This window comes from Nestor notabilis, unplaced genomic scaffold, assembly GCF_000696875.1.
Source record: "Nestor notabilis isolate BGI_N333 unplaced genomic scaffold, ASM69687v1 scaffold405, whole genome shotgun sequence".
Lineage (NCBI taxonomy): Eukaryota > Metazoa > Chordata > Aves > Psittaciformes > Psittacidae > Nestor > Nestor notabilis.
The window spans coordinates 25802-44887 of NW_009927617.1; the positions used below are offsets into that span (position 1 = coordinate 25802).

General features: G+C 40.0%; 1 protein-coding gene across 3 annotated transcripts in view; it reads left to right on the plus strand.

The window, feature by feature from the left end:
- ZSWIM8 (zinc finger, SWIM-type containing 8) overlaps positions 1 to 19086 on the plus strand; it is a 62806-nt gene that overhangs the window by 25362 nt on the left and 18358 nt on the right. For all 3 annotated transcript variants that reach the window (XM_010014117.1, XM_010014115.1, XM_010014116.1), the window contains 7 exons: positions 6707 to 6879; positions 8678 to 8785; positions 12179 to 12260; positions 13579 to 13699; positions 14048 to 14249; positions 15163 to 15338; positions 17703 to 18708. In XM_010014117.1, coding sequence (XP_010012419.1) covers positions 6707 to 6879; positions 8678 to 8785; positions 12179 to 12260; positions 13579 to 13699; positions 14048 to 14249; positions 15163 to 15338; positions 17703 to 18708 — 1868 coding nt within the window. The remainder of the gene's footprint in view (positions 1 to 6706; positions 6880 to 8677; positions 8786 to 12178; positions 12261 to 13578; positions 13700 to 14047; positions 14250 to 15162; positions 15339 to 17702; positions 18709 to 19086) is intronic.

Sequence of the window (19086 nt, forward strand, 5' to 3'; positions counted from 1 at the left end):
AACTGTTTGCAGTGGAACAGCAGTGGTATGACCTTGTCTCAAAATGAACTTTTCTGGCATCTTAGACTAAACTCCCTGCCACATGTGTTGTGCTGACAGGCAGGGTATGCAACAGTATGACCACACACTAGCTGTATAACATGCACAGTTTATTAAACAAGCATATTAAAGTGAATAAGCACACTAAAGCAAACAAGCACCCTAATGCAAATCAGGTATATATCTCTATGTAGTGAATTAAGTACAATAAAGCAAATCATGTGTGTGAATATATATATGTAAGGCACAGAAGAAAATTAGCAATGTATCAAATCATTACTGCATAGAGAAAACAGAGATCAAGAAAAAATACATCACCAGTTACCAACTAATCGTCATCCAGCCCCACACTTCAGGCTGGGAAGCCCTGTTGCAGCGAATCCCAGGAGTCTCTGGTAATAGGGAAAGTTCCTATGTGGTGTGTCCACCCATAGGTGAGGCTTCAGATTCGGCTACAAGAGGGTCCTGCTTTTATACCCTTATTAAAACAACTGGCTTTATGCCAGCTCTGTGATTGTTTACTCATGGGGCTGTGCAGTTTTTCATGATCTCACTGTTGTCCACGCCGAGAGCGTTGGCCAAGTGCCCTGGTGCAGCCAAGTACAAAGGTCATAAAACAACTGCACACCTATGTTTTTCCTGCCTCTTTCCGACAGTCATAATGAACATAAACATATATACTGTACCGAATACATTTTGACAAAAACATGCTTTGATAAGTCTCTTAGTCATGACTGGGAATCAAGCCTCAGCTAGGTTCCCATCCATTATAACATTTATTCTTTGTAATGTCTTGAGCTAAATACTGTGTTTACTTTAGTCTCAGTCAGCTCAGCTGTGAAACTGAGTGAAAAGCCAGAAATGTTCTGAAAATGGTGTTTTGGAAAAAACTGTGTGGAATGCCTTTGTCTCCATGAAGAACTTGGTTTTCTAGTCATCTGGTCGAATGAATGCCTTGCCTCAAGTGCATATATGAGTGAGAGGAAGTTTGCAAGGTTTAATTATTCTTGTAGGAAAAGAATTATATTACTAATACAGTTACTAATGTAATATTTTTGGCAGAAGGAAAACCCTGTTGCTGGACAGTGGGTGTTATTGCTTTTCCTCACTTATCTTGTTCTTTTTATCTTTTACGGTTATAGGAACTAATCTTACCTTAAACAAAGAATTGGTCTCTGTGTTTTTCATTAAATCTTTTGCAATAAAGAAGAATATTGAGCTGGCTGTTCTAGTGACAGCTGTTAGACAGGAAGGCGTTATAGACATAGACATAAAGACACTAGTATGTCAAGGTGGGCCATGTCAATCCAATAGAGATGTGTTGTTTTTTTCTGCAACTCTAAGCTTCACAGCTAGAATATTAACTGGCATGTAGGAACTGAGCCTGGTTGTAATAAGAAAAATGACAATACGAAAATCTATAATGTTAAGGAGGGAAGTTCCTGTATTTTCCTGAGATGTGGGATAAGAGCCTTCTTTCTATCTGCCTGTTTAGTTGCTAGTACCAGGAATATTTAACTCTCAGTGATCAGTGGAATGAATAAATTTAGGTAAAGGACCCTCAAAAAAGGAATAAAAGGGACTGATACTGTAAAAGCTTGGGGAGAATGAAAAGAGAAGAAGATAGTCATTGAGCTACACAAATTGCAAAAGGCTGATGGAACTATTATGTGAATATAAGGTAAAGCATCTGAAAGGATTTTACCTCATCTGTTGTGTAATGTAATAACAATACCAGAAATAAGGTATATTGAGTTGTCAGTGAGACTGGATAGTAGTTTTGGAACATTAACGAAATTGAGCTAAATAGAATAAAACTGAGTTTTAAGTACATTCGTGAGCTCCTGATGTCAGGTCTGAAATGCTGGGAGAGGCCTCTAAGGCATCTGCTGAACTTCAGGAAGGCAAATGTTTGAGAGACAAAATGAGTTACAATACGTCTGGCTGAATTTCAGCAATTCCTGGGACTTTCCCCATGGAAAAGAGCAGAATATTTAATATACAGTGCTAAGACTCTGGTCAAAACTTGCTTCAGTAATAAATTAAAAAGGTGAGGAGGTGTAAAGCAGTGCAAATGAATAAAGGCTAGGAATGTTAGTGCAAAAGCTGTGCTTGCAGGAGGAAGAGAGGAGTTGGGAAAAAGAGGAGATGGTCAATGATACAGGGGAGGAAATTCTCAAGTACACACACAGCAACTGGGCTTCCTGAGAAAAGATTATGTGTGGAAGGGAAGTTACTTTGTTTAGACAGTAACGTTGTTTCCTCCTTAGGAGAGGAACTTTAGCTAATGGAGGGATTTTTTTTTTGGTTTCTTTTTCCATGAGTAGCAGCCCAGAAGCTGGTGGGGGGCAGGTGAGGTGGCTACAATTTCAGTTGTCCACTCCAGATGATGTTAAGGTGTGTGATTGTAGTTGAGAATTCCATATACTGACAAATGGGAAAAGACACAGGAAATGAAGCAGCCAGTGAGAGGGAATTTGATTTGCAGGGGGATTGGGCAGCGCATTGTAATATTGCGATCAATAGGACGTAGCTTTGAAATGTGCTTTGTGCTCCTTTTACCGATATACCTTTGCAGTGTATATATATTTAAATACAAATGAGTAATCTTAGTCATCTTGTCCACATGCAAATCTATACCCATAATTTCTGAACAACAGCACCTCTTCACAATTTTCACAATATATACACAAAGAACTAGCTTTTGCACACCTTCTCCTGCACATTCCCTTTGTAGCAGTCATAAACCTGTGTTCTTGCGCTGAAGACATTATTGCTGTTCTCAGATAGGTGTGTTGTAGTTGCTAGTTTCTGGGACTTTTTTTCTGTCATAGTCTTAATTTCTTTTTTTACAATTAAGAAAGGCAGCAGCAGGTTCAGTCTGGTTCTAATTTTGCACCTTCTTGAATAGTGTCTCTGTCTCTACTTTTTAGAGATTGTCCTAACTTGTCCAAAATTGCCTTGCTTTACTTCCCATATAAAATTTTGTTGAGTTTTTCTTTTCCCATTTCTGTTAGTCCTGGGAAAGCCAGAGAAAAAGTTCTGAAATTATGTGCTGAGGTCTGTTTACTGTCGTTGTTTACAGGAGCATCAGAACTGCCAAATATCAATGAGGAAAGCTTGGAACTTGTATTGCAAGAAGTATTCTTAGCATGTTGTTAACTTATAGGTCACTTAATTTTTTTCATTCCGGTTCCTTACTGAGTAGCTTGAGGTTTTTAAATTTGTACATTTCCACGTGAAATCATGAAAAAGTTGGGGCTGTTCAGCCTGGAGAAGAGAAAGCTGCATGGAGATCTCATAGCAGCCTTCCAGTATCTGAAGGGGGCCTACAAGGATGCTAGAGGCAGACTCTCCATCAGGGACTGTAGTGATAGGACAAGGGGTAATGGGTTTAAACTTAAACAGAGGAAGTTCAGGTTAGATATAAGGAGGAAGCTCTTTACAGCGAGCGTGGTGAGGCACTGGAATGGGTTGCCCGAGGAAGTTGTGAATGCTTCATCCCTGGCGGTGTTCAAGGCCAGGTTGGATGGGACTTCGAGCAACCTGGTCTAGTGGAAGGTGTCCCTGCCCATGGCAGAGTGGTTGGAACTAGATGATCTTAAGGTCCTTTCCAACCCAAACCAGTCTATGATTCTGTGACCTCAGAAAAACAAATGAACAGACCTGAAATTTCACAATAAATACATTTCATGATAAAATACATATTAAATGCAAAAAACATCTATGTAGCCATCCTAAAATTATGGATACTGTATTATAACCAGCTGGAAACATACATTTCTTTTGGATACTTTTCCTGCAAGATTAAGTTTCAGGAGTGGAGCAGTGAGAAGGATAAGCTATGGACTAAAAAAGAAGCTCTATTTTGTAGGTCCTAGCCTAGGCAGCAGTTGATTATTTCCAGCTTTTACATTTGATCAAACCATGTGTCTTAATTGAGTACCAGACAGGACAGTGTGCTGGTATCCCTTCTTCACTACATAATAAAACCTGCTTCATGGGTGTAGTAGTCCAGTCCTGGTGCTCTTTATGAATAACTGGTATGTTGTACAGTGTAGGTACTTGACATATCCTCTCAAGCATTGGTGCTGGCTGCTTGATATATTTGTTCTGTACATGAGTAGTAAATCTGGTGCTCATAACAAGTGTTAGATGCTCTTTCTGTGTAGAAAGCCTAAGTGCTTTCACGGAAATAATAAGCTTGCTCTGTGCCCACCATGCAGTTAAGATAAATTGTATCCAGGGGAGTGAGACTCCTGGCAGAGCAATTCCTCTGGCCTGCAGCTTATTCTCGATGTCTCCTGAGAGTGGAGCTTGCCAAGAATGGGGTATAGATCTTAGGGTTTTTTTCTGGTGGGCTACATGCAGCTGCAGATGAATGCTGCTGGTACATGCAGACGTGTTTTTGCAATGCATGGAGTAGATAAGATACCTGATAAGGGAGTGGGGGTGGGTGGAATAACTTTCTTGTGGGTTCCATGAGGTGACCAGGTCACTTAGGTGTGCAGTGGATGTGACTTGTCTTCACTTCTAAGCAGGAGGGCAAGAGCTGTGGTTTGTGGGAGAATTACTGCGCTTTGACTGTAAGCAAGTACAATCTGATGTCTGTTTCTTTAAACAGTAGTGTTGGGCTAAAGCACTGCAGGATGGCCTCCCTCATAGTTGTCTTTCCAGTCCCTGGAGGCTCATACTTTTGTAAAATGTGCAGTGAACCGAATTGTAAAATTGAACTTCCTTGTAAAAGTAACTATTAATTTAACCCAGATTTTTTTTCCTGATATGATTTCCTGTGCTATCCCACAAACAGTTGTTCAACATAACAAGACTGGTTGTGCAAAAAACGCTGGGCAGAGGTGCTTGAATTAGCAGTGTCAGTGGCAGACGCGTTCATCAAGCTACAGTTTGAGTTGAAGCTTGCGATGTGTCATGCCAAAGCCCTTAAATTTTCTTTGTCTGTTTTTATAACTGTTCTTCCCTCTTTGCATTTAATCAGGTAACTGTCTTCATATACAAATAAAAATTTCATGGTAGTAGCTTGGTAAGAGTGTATAGCTGTGACCTATTGTTCTCTAAGACCTGTCAAATACCTCTTTTTCTCAGTGGAACAGGATTGCTGTAATTCCAATTTGTGAAATGCTTAATTTGCATTTGTGAAAATTAGGGCATTTTGGCATTGGTCTGAGATGCTTCTAGTGTAACAGAAGGACTAGCTGAACTGTTTGGCTTGTATTAGCCAAGTGTGGAACATAAATTAGAACTGTAGCTAGTAATAAGCAGGGCAGTAATTTTGTGTGAATGCTGCCTTTTGTTTTGATTCTGTTCCAATTGCTAGAATGGCTGAAGAATTTGGGTGGCATTATATGTACTAATCAAAATAATCACCCACTTCAGGAAGAGGATTTGAATTCTGGTGAACAGGAGAAATAGAAAGGTTAAGCAAGGTAAGAGCAAGTTAGTATTGGCATGGGGATTATATTTTGAGGAAGAAATAGTGCATTGTTTTAAATGGGATTTAGTAGGTCACGTGTACTCCTGAACACCATCATTATTATAATCTCACAATGTCATGATAAAAACTTAGTAGTGTGGATTTATAATATACTTCCCTGTGCTGTTGATGGAGAAAGTATTTCAATCATCTGTCCTAAGCCATATTTTTTCACTTAAGTTAGATTGTCGGGCTGAATTTTTGTTATGGCTTTGATGCCCTTGGTGCTTTCTGTGCTTCATTAAAACTCAATTCGACACTAGCAGAAAGATTCTGAGGCTGATGGTCATTGCTGTAGAGGATGATTAACTGGTGATAGGGACCTTTCAAACAAGTACAAGATTCATGTTCCTGATGGCCTTTTCCTGCTCATAATATGTGTGCCTCTAAATAACGATTATCTGCAGAGGAAGCTGCATTATAAGTACAACTGGTATGCGTTTACATGAAGCCAACCCTCATTAAAGTTCTTTGTAATCCTTCCTGAGATGAGGTTCATTATTTATTTGTTTGATCACAGATTAATGGGGCTGGGTTAATTCAAGTGTTGTTGCTGATATTTCCCTTTTCCATTGATTATACTCTAAGCGAGAGGGGGTTTTTGTTTTCTAAGTACATGATTTATAAAAATGGGATATTCACAAAATTGCAAGGAGGTACATAAATTATGAGAAATGGGTAGCTTCTGAAGCCACAGTGTGTAAGTGTGTGTTCAGGTGCCTTCTTTAGTACACTGTAAAATTGCGAAAGTTAACTAACTTGGAAATAAGTCGCCTAGCCTGTTCTGCATTGCTGCCAGAGATAATTAACATAGAAATCATGCCTAAAATATGTATAGTCTGCCTTTGACCCTGTGATCAAAGCCCCACAGTTTTCAGTGATATTTTTATCCAGTTCTGCGTTTCTTTTTACTGTATCAATAGAAATAAATCAGTTTATTAAAAGCTGGTATTTTTGAACCTCTTATAACATGTTATGCCTCTCTGCTGATATTCTGCCATAACTGATTGGAAAGAAACAAGTACTGGAGAATCTAGAATCCCTGTCCATCCCTGTATGGATGTTGTTGCTGTACATGTTGTTTTGCTGTTTAAATGGCACATTTAAACTTCCATGCTAACTAAATCTGTCTTCCAAGCACCAGAAGAGTAACTTTGGACTTTTGAATTTTAACAGGCTTCCATCTGAGTGCCACTGTGGTACCCCCACAGATGGTGCCTCCCAAAGGTGCATACAACGTGGCAGTGATGTTTGACCGGTGCAGGATCACATCATGCAGCTGTACCTGCGGAGCTGGGGCCAAGTGGTGTGCTCACGTCGTGGCACTCTGCCTCTTCCGGATACACAATGTAGGCCTTTAAATACAGTTCTTTCCCCTAGGCATCTTCTCTGAGTCTCTCCTCATTACAGTTTTATGCAGCTCGCACCCTCTTTAGGGAAATTGTGCTTGGCACTCCTTTTGGTTACAGATTGTTCAAATGTGTGCTCACAGTGGCGGTCTGCAGAGTGAATTGACTGAGGCTCTAACCTGCAGAACGTCCTTTGATAATGTGCAAATTACTAACAATAGATGCAGAGTCCTTTTTGGCCCATTCCTGTTTCTCATTTAAATACTAGAATTACTCAATCTTTCTTCAGTTAGTCTTTTATTAAAAGTCTTTGTAAATATGGGATATGAAAGCTCTTTAAGTTGTTTAATCAGAGTGCAGAAGAAAGGTAATTTTGATCACTGTTGGCCTTTATGTTCACCAGTTCATTTTAACACATACTGATGCAAGTAAGTGGTCATTTTGACTTGTAGATTTCAAACACTCAAGTTTATGTTTTTGTTGACTGCTTGTATTATGTGTAGCCTTGTATAGAGTGACAAGTAGGTGTTTCTTATCCCAGTGAACTCCAGGTAAAAATGTATAGAATCAATATAAAATACACAATTTGAGAGTTCAGTCTAGCGTACAGATTAATTTCCTTAGACTTTGGGAAGCTGAGAAATACATCTTAAGGAAGGATTAAATTTGAGTGATTGAAAGGAACAGAAGATTTTCTTTTGTCACACAACATTTTATAGCTAACATGCTTATGATCAACTCCAGATTCTTAAATAAGTGCTAATAACCTTCTGAAGCTTGTTAAAACTTTATAATGGGCAATTGTAATAGTCTTAGGTTGACACTCTTCTGAAATCATCAGAATGTCAGTATACTTTCTGTATTTAGGACTGGAGTGTTGGCAAAACAAAAGTTCTGCTTTGAATTATTAGTTCCAGTTTTAAAAGGTGGATGATAGAGAGTGAGGATAGGAAACATTTTCATTTATATGATTTACACTCAGAAAGTTTGGACCCTTTGTAAGATAGATAATCATTCGTTTCCCTCCAATCGTTTCTTGTACCTGAAAAATGCTAGTGAAGGGATTTTCATGTTTATGTATACTGACTGCTGACACTAGCAAGTTACAAGCCAAAGTATATTGCTCTATGTAGACAAACCAACATCAGAAGCATCTTTATTATCAAACTGCTCTTGCCTGTTTCCATGTTAAATTTTAAGTAGGTGCTATTTGGATATGTTTTTCTCTGTACAGTGAAAGAGGTTAAGAAACTAGTGTTTTGATGTGGTTTTATTGTTGGTATTTTTTGTTTGCTTTGTTGTTAGTTTTTCTTATTTGTTTGAGGGGTTTTTTTTATCGTCTTAAGTTGTTCTATGATACAGAGACTGATTTTAAGACTGAAGAAAAAAAACTCTATTGAGATAAATGAGGTGGTTTTGAATCTGTGAAACAGCCCCCCACAGTGCTGGTTGTTTTGCCAGAAGCTTAAAGAATAATGGCCTATTTTAGAGGTTTGTTTGTGAAATCCCTGCCAGTATTTGTGCAATTGCTAGCAACAACAGATCTTAAGCACAGCTGTTAAAGCAGTTACTTTGAAAAGAAACTCTTAAAAACAGTTTTTATAAAGCCTAGACAGCTTATTTGCATCTTATCTGCAACACACTACATAATTACAGAAAAAAAAAACATTGTCCATCAAGACCAAGCATGATATGCATCGGCATAGCTACTGTTCATGACGCTTCATCCTTACAGTGGGCACAGCTGCATTAAGTCTGACCTGTTAATGGCAGTTTATATCTCCTTTTCTTCCTTCAGGCATCTGCAGTATGTTTACGAGCACCTGTTTCTGAATCCTTGTCTCGGCTACAAAGAGACCAATTGCAGAAATTTGCTCAGTACCTAATTAGTGAACTTCCACAACAGGTAAATGGGGACAATCGATAGCATTGACTCTTAGTGAAATTCAGTTATCGTTATTCTGGGTCTGTTTATATGATGTCTTTTGTTGCAAGATAATCAGTTATGCTATTCAAATGTGAGTTGCTGGGAAGGCCTTCAGTTCTTGCCCTTTTTAGATTTGCCCTTCTATTATTTGACAATTGTCTGTTGCCAAGTAAAATATTAAAGTGTCCTAAAGGGTGAAAGAAGAGTGGTGGCTATTCATATTACCATGAATATGCACTTAGCTTGTGAAAGATCAAACACAATAAAATAAATGCATGGTGGTGAAAAAACTTAAGTCAGCACAATCAGGCTGCTGCTTTGTTATATGTTAGGTAAATTGAATGGGGAAGACTCATCAGGGAATGTGTTGTATATGCCTTAGGTGGGCACTTTCTAGGTGCACCCAACTGGTGACTTTTTGACTTCCCCCAGTGTAGCATCTTTGGTGATTCATAAGAATCATTTGGATTATGGAAAGTCACAGACATGAAGTTTTGTTAGTCAAAGGCAAAATCTGCTCTCTTATTCCTTAAATTTATATGTTGTTCAAGGTCAGGTCATTTATATCATCTGCCTAAAATGCTTGCACAAAATATGTAAGAATACCTAAGTGGTTGTGAAATGTCTGCTTTAAAAATACAAGGGCTTAGGAATTTTTTTATGCTGATTAAACCAGAAGAGGTAGAGAAAAACTGCCCTGCTTGGATATCTGTCACACTTCAATAGTACTTGCATAATGGCTTCAATAGGAGTTAGATTACTGTTGGCATGTGCCTAAAATTCCTATTATGATGATGTGCTTAGGACACTAAAATACTCTATTGCTAAAACATCTTCTAAATTTTCTACAGACATACTGATCATCTTAGGAAATAGAGGAAACCTATAATGTCAAAGTGGTATAAAAACACTGGGTTTTTTTGCTGCTGAGAGTTCAGCACCAATAGGGTGTGCTCCTTGCTGCATTACCTAACAAAGCTATTCTTCTTTTAAGGACTTGGAGCTTCATGTCACATAGTCTGGATCCTAGTAAATGGGGGTTTTGAAAGGCTAGTAGCAGTGGTAGTTGTTTTTTGAATGGCATGCAAGTTGCTTGCTTTCAAATACTCTGTCTGCTCCTTTTTGCAGGGATTATTTCTCCTTCTGTCATGTATACCAGCTGTGCACATCTGGATTATTTAATTGTTACTGTCTTGCCAGATAATCTGATGGATGCTGCCCAACAAAAAAGTTAGGGGTTTATTGGCAGATGCGCTTTAACCTGTGTTGTGTAATTCCCTTGAAAAAGGCAAGGCATGCCCTAAACTCTTCCAACAGTCTCATTCCTGGTTTTCAAGATTTCTGTGTGCAGATACTCTGATACCTTGGGGCCCTCTGTTTTGGCTACATGATGTAGACTTAGAGTAGGCTGTATACATTATTATATTTTAACTTCCAGCTTGTGAATGACATTATGATACAGTAATGTAATGCTGAATTACTTTGAAGCGTGGAGGGATGATGGTCTGTAGGAATGCAGCTAGATAAGGAGATGTTTTTCAAAGTCTCTGCAGGAAGTGTTTTCCATATCTGTGAAAATGTCAGTGATTCTGGGCAGCTGGAATTTATTACCCAGTTCTTCTCCCAAGAGCTGTTTCCCTTCATGAAGCTAGTACTCCTATTCCAATTAAATGTATCTTGGCAAAAATTCCTCAAGGAGAATCACTGCAGATCCCCAATACTTCCACCTTAAGGTGTGGCATTGCCTAGACCTGTTACTTTTCTGTGGTGACTTAATATATGTAGTAGTGGAAACAGGTACAAGAACAGTTTAATGCTGAGTTTGTTTCTTCAGGTGACTGAAATGCAAAATATCCTTCTGAAGCTTTGTTTTTCTTCTATCTGTTTGAGATAGGTCTGTATTATTTGCAAATATAAGCGTACTGAATGTGCCTTGCTTTGTAATAAGTGTGATCTTCAACCTCAGCTGTTGTGCGGAGAGAGGTGCGGGGGATATCAGCTGTTCTGTTGCAAGTAATTTAGATCCTAACTGTATGCCTGACCTGTTGTAAGTGTGTATGGTAAAGGCTGAATGGATCTACGGTTTCAGCTGAGACTTAGTTTGGGAAGAAACACTTTCTACTGTGTGTTTTTCTTTCAAAAAGAGCATGTTGAGGGTATATCTACTTAGGATTTTGCAGTCAGGTGTGAGCCTTCTCTGCTTATGCTCTGAACTGTCCAGAAGCTATGATTAGTTTAGTGCTGAAATTGCATTAGTTTATTGTTGAGTCTGAGTTGATATCTAGTTGATGTCTACCTTTGTGTCGTGGTTTAAGCCCAGCCGGTAACTCTGAACCATGCAGCTGCTTGCTCACTTCCCCACTTTTCCCTCTCACTGCTCTCAGAGGGACAGGGAGGAGAATCAGAGGAATGTAACTCCCACGGGTTGAGATAACAGCACTTCAGTAACTAAGGTATAATACAAACCACTACTGCTACCAATAATAATGATAAGGGAAATAACAAGGGGAGAGGACGCAACCGCTCACCACCCGCCGACCCATACCCAGCCCGACCCGAGCAGTGATCTGGGCCTTCCGGGTAACTCTCCCCAGTTTATATACTGGGCATGACGTGCTGTGGTATGGAATACCCCTTTGGCCAGTTTGGGTCAGGTGTCCTGTCTCTGCTTCCTCCTGGCTTCCCCTCCTCCCTGGCAGAGCATGAGACTGAGAAAGTCCTTGGTCAGAGTAAACATTACTTAGCAACAACTAAAAACATCAGTGTTATCAGCGTTATTCCCAGGCTGAAAGTCAAAACCACAGCACTGCACCAGCTACTAAGAAGGAGAAAAAATGACTGCTGTAGCTGAACCCAGGACACTTTGCTAACAGGATGATAAATAAGCTGAAATCTGCGCCAAAAGTTATGTAGATATGTAATTTATAGTTTGCTCCTCTCTTCCCATTAGTTTGGGTTTTAGAGAATGATTTAGGAACAAGAAAAAAAGAACATTGAAAGTATGGGAAAATGCTGACCTTGACTGCAGAGAGACATCCCTGCAGCAAAATTAGTTGCAGTATCACTCTCCATGGGCTCCTACTCCTCAAGAAATGAGAAAGGAACTAATAATCTGTGATGCTTTTGTTTACTTCTTAGGGTGTCAATGTAGGAAGTAAGCCTTGCACATAGGTTTGCTTTGAGAAAAGAGAATAGCTGGTTTTCTATTCTATAATCTTTAGCACCCTCTATCGTCCTTTCTGAAAACAAGCTGCGTTTGATACCTCTGAAATTATGGGAGTGCTTCAGTCATGAAAATGCAATCAGATTTTTGACTGGGTATATCAGGATAAGAAATATTGTGTATGCTGAAAGTTTGCTTCATGTTTTCAGATTCTTCCAACAGCTCAGCGCTTGCTGGATGAGCTGTTATCTTCTCAGTCTACTGCCATCAACACAGTGTGTGGAGCCCCAGGTAACCTTGATACATCTTATTTCGGTAATCTCTGTCACAGATAGGAAATGGATATATTTCCACTGATTTGAGTTTCTGAACTGGTCTGTTACCATGTAGCTTAAATTGCAGTTGGAGGTCAAGGAAGAGGGATAAGTACAGGCACCTGCATGTATATATGGCAGAGCAAGAGGCAGTATCTCGTGTAATGAATGCCTCGGAGTGTATGCGGAGGAAGGGAGCATCAGGCAATGCACCTTTCTAACAAAAGATTTTTCTTTTTAAATCAGTATTAATTATAGACTCCTGGAAATGCTCATGGGAAGGGACCTCTCCAACCTCTTACTTGAAACAGAACTTTTTAAGTAAGAGGACCGTTCACAACTCTAGCTTGGCTTAGCTGTGGCTTGGGCTAGTTTAGCTAAATCTTGGTTACCAGAGATGTTGCAGAGTGAATTGTTTTAGTGCTGCATTACCCTTTTGGTCAACAATTTTTTTCCACCTGTCCAGTATGAATATCCTTTCTATCATCTACTACCGAGAAGAGTTTGTCTGCGCTGTGTTTGTGATTTCAAGTAGCTGTGGGCTGTTAATGATTATCCCTCACCCTCTCCTTTTTAAAGGAAATCATCCCATTTTCCTCAATGTCACCTCATAAATCATGTGCTCCATGCCCCCAGCTATCTTCATACCCCTCCACTATATCTTCTCTAGTTCCTTATTATCATTCCTGGGTGCAGACACCCAAAACTGGATACAGTATTCCAGGTGTAACTTTACCAGTGCCAGGTAGAGGGGGATAAAATAAGTTCCTTAAATCTGTCAGCTGTGCTTTTCTTAATATATCCCAGTTTGCAGGGGATTTTTGACTGGTTGGTTGTTTGTTGTTTTGTTTATTTTGTGTTTTCAGTGAAAGTTTGCCCTTGGTTTGTGTTCAGCTGGGCATCCACCATAATTGTCGAAACCTATCAGCTACTCAGTTATTTGGTTTTCACTCTGTACTGATGCATGGGGTGTCCTGTCCCAGGTACAGGAGTGTACATTTTTCCTAAATGGACTTCATGAGGTTTCTGTTGGCATGGTCCTTGAACTTCTTCTGGTCTCACTGGTTGTAGTGCTACCATTCAGCATGACAGCCATGTCTCTCCATTTAGTGTTGTCAGTGCTTAAGGTAATGTTATGATAGCATTTTAAGGTCATTTTGAATAATGAGTTCTGCAACAGGTGAAATAAGCTGAGTAACACTGCCTGTGTACTCCCTGTAATCCCTGTGGTTGGGCAAATGGAGGAAAATATCTTCAAATCCTCCAGACTGTGTATGTGCTATTCTTTTGTCAAGATCCCACTGCTGGACCCTCTGCATCAGATCAAAGCACCTGGTACTTAGATGAGTCTACTCTGAGTGACAACATAAAGAAAACCCTTCACAAATTCTGTGGACCCTCTCCTGTTGTTTTCAGGTAAACTGTTTCCCATTGAAGGGAAAATGTGATATTAACGTAATCTGTAAGTTCATTCACTGTATAATAGCCTGTACCCTTATGTAATGCCATGGACTGAAGGATGCTTAGTTTCATGGTCAGTCGTCTGGACTGTATAGCTTGTCCAATGTTATTTCAGTTGAGCACACTGTATTTGCACAATACCTTGCTTGTGTGGTGTTGTCAGTCTTGTTATGGATCCTGTCTTTCGGGTTATGCTTGTCTGTCCCATTTAAGGTGCAAATATACTTCTGAATGTAGAATATAGGGATTTTGTATGGCTATGCGTGATTTATTTTTTCCTCATCCCTGCTTTTCAATCTACAGTGATGTGAATTCAATGTATCTCTCTTCCACGGAGCCACCAGCTGCTGCTGAGTGGGCCTGCCTTCTGCGTCCCCTGCGAGGAAGAGAGCCTGAAGGAATCTGGAACCTGCTTTCTATTGTGCGAGAGATGTTTAAGAGGCGGGATAGCAATGCAGCTCCTTTGCTGGAGATTCTGACTGATCAGTGTCTCAACTATGAGCAGGTATTTGAATCTCTTTGCTGTGGAGGTGGGAAATTCTGAGGAACCAGGCTGAACCAGTGAGTGGTGTCATGTGCCTGTACAATCCATGGCTGAAAAAATATTATTTTTTTAAACAGTCTGTATGCATTATGGACGTCTATTTCTCCAAGCTAAAATGATGTTACATACAGTTTGTTTGTCTCCTGATCTAATGATGTACTGGTAACACTATATCCCAAACATGCCTCAGTCCTTTTAACATTAATATAGGGAGTCTGTTCTCTTTTGTTCAACTTACTTGACTTGATTTCTGCCCAATCAAGGTGATTTGTTTAAATGTTTGGGTTTTTTTCGTAAGCAAAATACATCTTGTATCATATCGTATATCAGTATATATAAGCTGCCATTTTGATAAAAATATGATATATGTTAGGTGGTAGAATCTGAGTCTTTTGTTATTATTGTAAAATATATCTTTTGATAGGTTTAAATAATTTTTTTTAGTATATTTTTAACAATAATATTAGGAAAAAGGTTTCTTTTGACAGATCAGGACATTGATCTTGCTCTGTAATACGAATTGCGGTGTAAGCTTACTTATTGCTCTATCACATACCTCAACTTTGAGCAGGGGAAAGGAAATGCTTCATTTATCACATTTGTTCGCTTTTTCCCTTCAAGTTTGAAGGCCTCTAGTGAGAGAACCTCCTATGAGTGTTTTGTTCTGTGGGCATGTGCCTTCTAACCATAGAAATCTTGAGAGGTCCTTAGTTCTTACAAACCAATGCTGCTTTAATGCTCATAGTTATTTTGGAGTCAAATGAAAGCATGCTACTAGCTACAGATCCTCTTTCCTTGTGGTTATGAGGTAGAGTGAGGGCCGGGGATGAGATGCTGGCCACAACACAGCTCCACTGAACATTTTCTTCTGCAGATAACCGGCTGGTGGTACAGTGTGCGAACATCTGCATCACACAGCAGTGCTAGCGGGCACACAGGACGCAGCAATGGCCAGTCAGAAGTAGCTGCTCATGCTTGTGCAAGTATGTGTGATGAGATGGTGATTCTTTGGAGGCTGGCTGTCCTTGACCCAACTGTTAGTCCACAGAGGTGAGCACGTGAATCAGATCCAGTCTCTCTTTTATATCTGTGATATTCAAGCACACTCAGGAGTTCCTTCCAGTAGATTTCTTGTGTTTGTATCATTACCTCATTACCTGTTAAACCATTAGTCCTTCTGGACTATGTAAGGTTCAGTAGCACTGTAGTTACTTTAAACTTGAATTGCTATTGCTCTTCACTTTTAGCTACATCATGTAGTGTGAATAATTTGTTTTCTGAGAGTTCTCTTTTACATCTGAGTGTAATTCTGCATTTCAGTGTGCCAGTGGAGAACATTCATTTGATTACAGCAGCTACCAATAAATTTGAATGCTTTCTAAATTTAACTATTCAGCAGTTTAATGGATTTCTGTTTAGCCCAATCATTCACTGTTGTCTATTTCAAGATGAACTATTTCTTGCTTTCTGTGCTATTAGGGAGTTTATTCACTGCAGTGTATTGGTAAACAATGTCATTGGTGTATGATTTTTTTTCAGTTAGTGTTTTCAATAGAGGAAAAACTGTGTGGCTCCTGCATGTTTCTAAACTATATTGTCCCTTGGTAAATCACTGCCACCTTTATTTAGCATTAGTTGATAATAGTGTAGGTACTAAGGGCTTGTATTGAGATACTGTGGTCGACATTGTAATAATTTGTTTTGTACATCTAGTCTACCAAGTATGTATTGTATTAACTTAATGTGCTATAAATGCCCAGAAAAAGTTTGTCAGAAGATATGAAAACAGGATGATATTTTCAATACAATTACACATTAACAGGATTTGCTTTCTGTGTAACATTAATAAAATGCCCTATGTATGTAAGGTACATCAGGAACACTAAAATGGATGCAGTTTGTATCTTGTACAGTTTACAGTATGAAGCAGCTAAATATAGGAGATAAAGACAAATCAAAAACTGTAGGAAACTGGGATTGAGGCTTAAAATAAACACAAACATCGATCAGATCACATAGAAAACCATAAAGAGTTTTGGCTTTTAATAAAGTATGAAGTTGTGCTATGTATATTCACATTTGAGTTATTTGACGCAGTTCAAATTTGCTCAGATCTCCTACTTGAGCTGATGCATAATTGAAATGCTCCTGCTTGATTACCTATTCTCTTGGCGTTTGAGTAGTCATCAAGAAGAACCCTCTTCTTCCCATCCTTGCTATTCTTTCCAGTGAATTATACGGAGACTTGCTGCCTCATTCCTAATTCATTGCAGGCTCTCATCCTTATATTACCTTTCCTGAGTAGTTCCTCTTTCTTCTTTTTCCTTCTGAAAATCCTCTCCTTGATTTAGCCCTACCAGTCTGCTCCCTTGTTAATTTCTTTAGTGGACAAATAGAAGCAGTCTGTTCTTTTTAGCCCCTTTTGTCCTTTGCATCTAAATTGGGTCACCCCGTTTTTATTTGATTTTTTTATTGTTCTTTTGCTTTTGATAGGAAATCTGGGAGGATCGAAGTGTTGGGCTTGTACCTTAGATCTCTGAAGTCTGTGGCAGAAACAAGATGGCAATTGGTTGAGACAATTGGTGCAATTTCTAGAAATCTGTTTTGGGTGAATTTGATCACCCAAATGTGTAATCTGTTTAGACTGTTTTGCTCATGCTTAGGCCCTGTGTGAGATTTGGAGCTGTGAAATGCAGAAATGCTGCTTCCCATGGTAATAAGGGGCGTGGGACTAACTGCTGTGTAATTTAAGTCTATATAACCTTACTGGTTTGCTTTTTCTCAGAGTTATTTGAATATCAGTTATTTTTGTCTTGCTTGTTTTGTGCCAATGGCTTGCAACAGTTTAGTCTCCTGAGGACAGCCTGCTAAAACCTAAATTAAATTGTTGGGCTCTAGATAGGCCTATCAAGGTAAAGAGGTAAGTGCCTGGGACGTAGATTAGGTGGTCCTGTCTGGCATTGTGCTTCCCTGGGTAGGCTGATTAGAATGTACTTGTGAATGTCTTGACTGGGGTTGTTTCACAGCTGTTGAAAACTGTTTTATGAGTGTTTCCAATAGCAGTTCCCCGTGGTGCTCACTGGTCTCAGACTGCCAAGCTTACATCACTAATATCTTATTTGAGGTAGATAAGCAAACAGGGCAGACAGTATTTCATTTTAAACCTCCCAGTTTGTATTATGCTTTCATGTTAGTACTGTTCACATTTTGTTTCTGTATTATGGTTTTGTCTAGGACTTGGCTGTTAATATACCCATTTCCTTTTTTCAGCCTGTCTCCTTACTAATGCTGTTTATACTTAATTCAGCAGGTGTTTCTGACCAAAAGGAAGAGGTGTTCATGGGTTAGGAGGTAGTTTGTCACAGGTGCATTTTCTGTCTGCTTTCTAATCTGTCCTTTTACTTCTTCTCTTAGGCGCAGGGACCTTTGCTCACAGCTCAGACAGTGGCAGCTGAAAGTCATAGATAATGTTAAGAGGGGTCAGCACAAGAAATCACTGGAGAAGCTCTTCCAGGGTTTCAAGCCAGCTGTGGAAGCCTGTTACTTCAACTGGGAGGAAGCTTATCCCATTCCCGGGATTACATATAGCAGCACTGACAAGAAAAACTCATTCTGTTGGGTAAAGGCCATCCAGCAGAGGAGCTGCCGGTTGCAGTGTGCAGAAATTGCCTGTGAGGCTGGCCGAACCCATGGACAGGAGCCTGGGGGACCGTGTCTGCAGCCTGGAGACAGGCTGCGTCCCTCTCCCCAGGAGCCAGCAGTTCGTCCGAAGGAACTCACTGGGAAGCGGAAAGCTGTCTCGGAAACACCGCAGCGGGTTCTGAGGCGACTTTCAGCAGAAGGTGACAAAGCTGTGTATAAGACTGCAGTGGGCAAAGCAAAGTTGCCAGTGAGCAAAGGCTTGACCAGTAAACATAGTGGGAAACGCCGCATGAGCAGTGAAGACAGCTCTCTGGAGCCAGACTTGGCAGAGATGAGCCTGGATGACAGCAGCTTGGCTCTGGGGGCAGAAGCCAGCAACACATTTAGTTTTACAGAAAGTCCACTGAGCAGGAGCTACAGAGACACCTTTGAGGAGGATGGTGGCGTGTACTTCTCTGAGGGACCTGAGCCCAGTGTCAGGAGCAGTTCCATGGCTAAGAAATCACCCAAGGATCCTGTGGGGGAAATGGGTAGTGGTGATGATGACTTGCCCTCTGCAGATGAGAACAGTGGTGGTGTGAGCCTGAAGCCAGAAGAAGTGGGAGAGAATGGTGCAGCAGGGGGAGGAGATGATGGAGAGGAGGAAGACGACTACCAGGTGTACTATCTGAATCCACAAGAGGTAGCCAAGGAAGATGATGACAAAGGTGAAGGGGGAAATGAAGAGGAGGATGTATTTGCTGGTATAAAGCCTCTGGAGCAGGAGAACCGGATGGAGGTGAGCTGGACCTAGTTCAGAACACTCTTTTGCAGTTTTATGTATTGTATACATTACAGTCTCACCACCCTCCTCACTTTACCTGTTATGTTGTTAAGTGCTATTATAATGTCATCGTAAACCCCTATCATAAGGCATCTATAACCTTAATGCAGTGGTATCACACATGCCTGTTTCCCACATGTCTCTTTCCCAGAAGCTTAACTCCACATTTCTGTGTGCTAATTTCAAGTGTGTCCCAGTTTAAGTTGGTCCAATCTCACACTCAGGATTTAAAAATACAGGCAAAACCGTGTGTGCTTTTTCCTCAGTCTCACTCTTGGAAATGACAAAATTGACCTGAAATTAAAAGTAAGACCAAGACATGCCCTGTAGGGA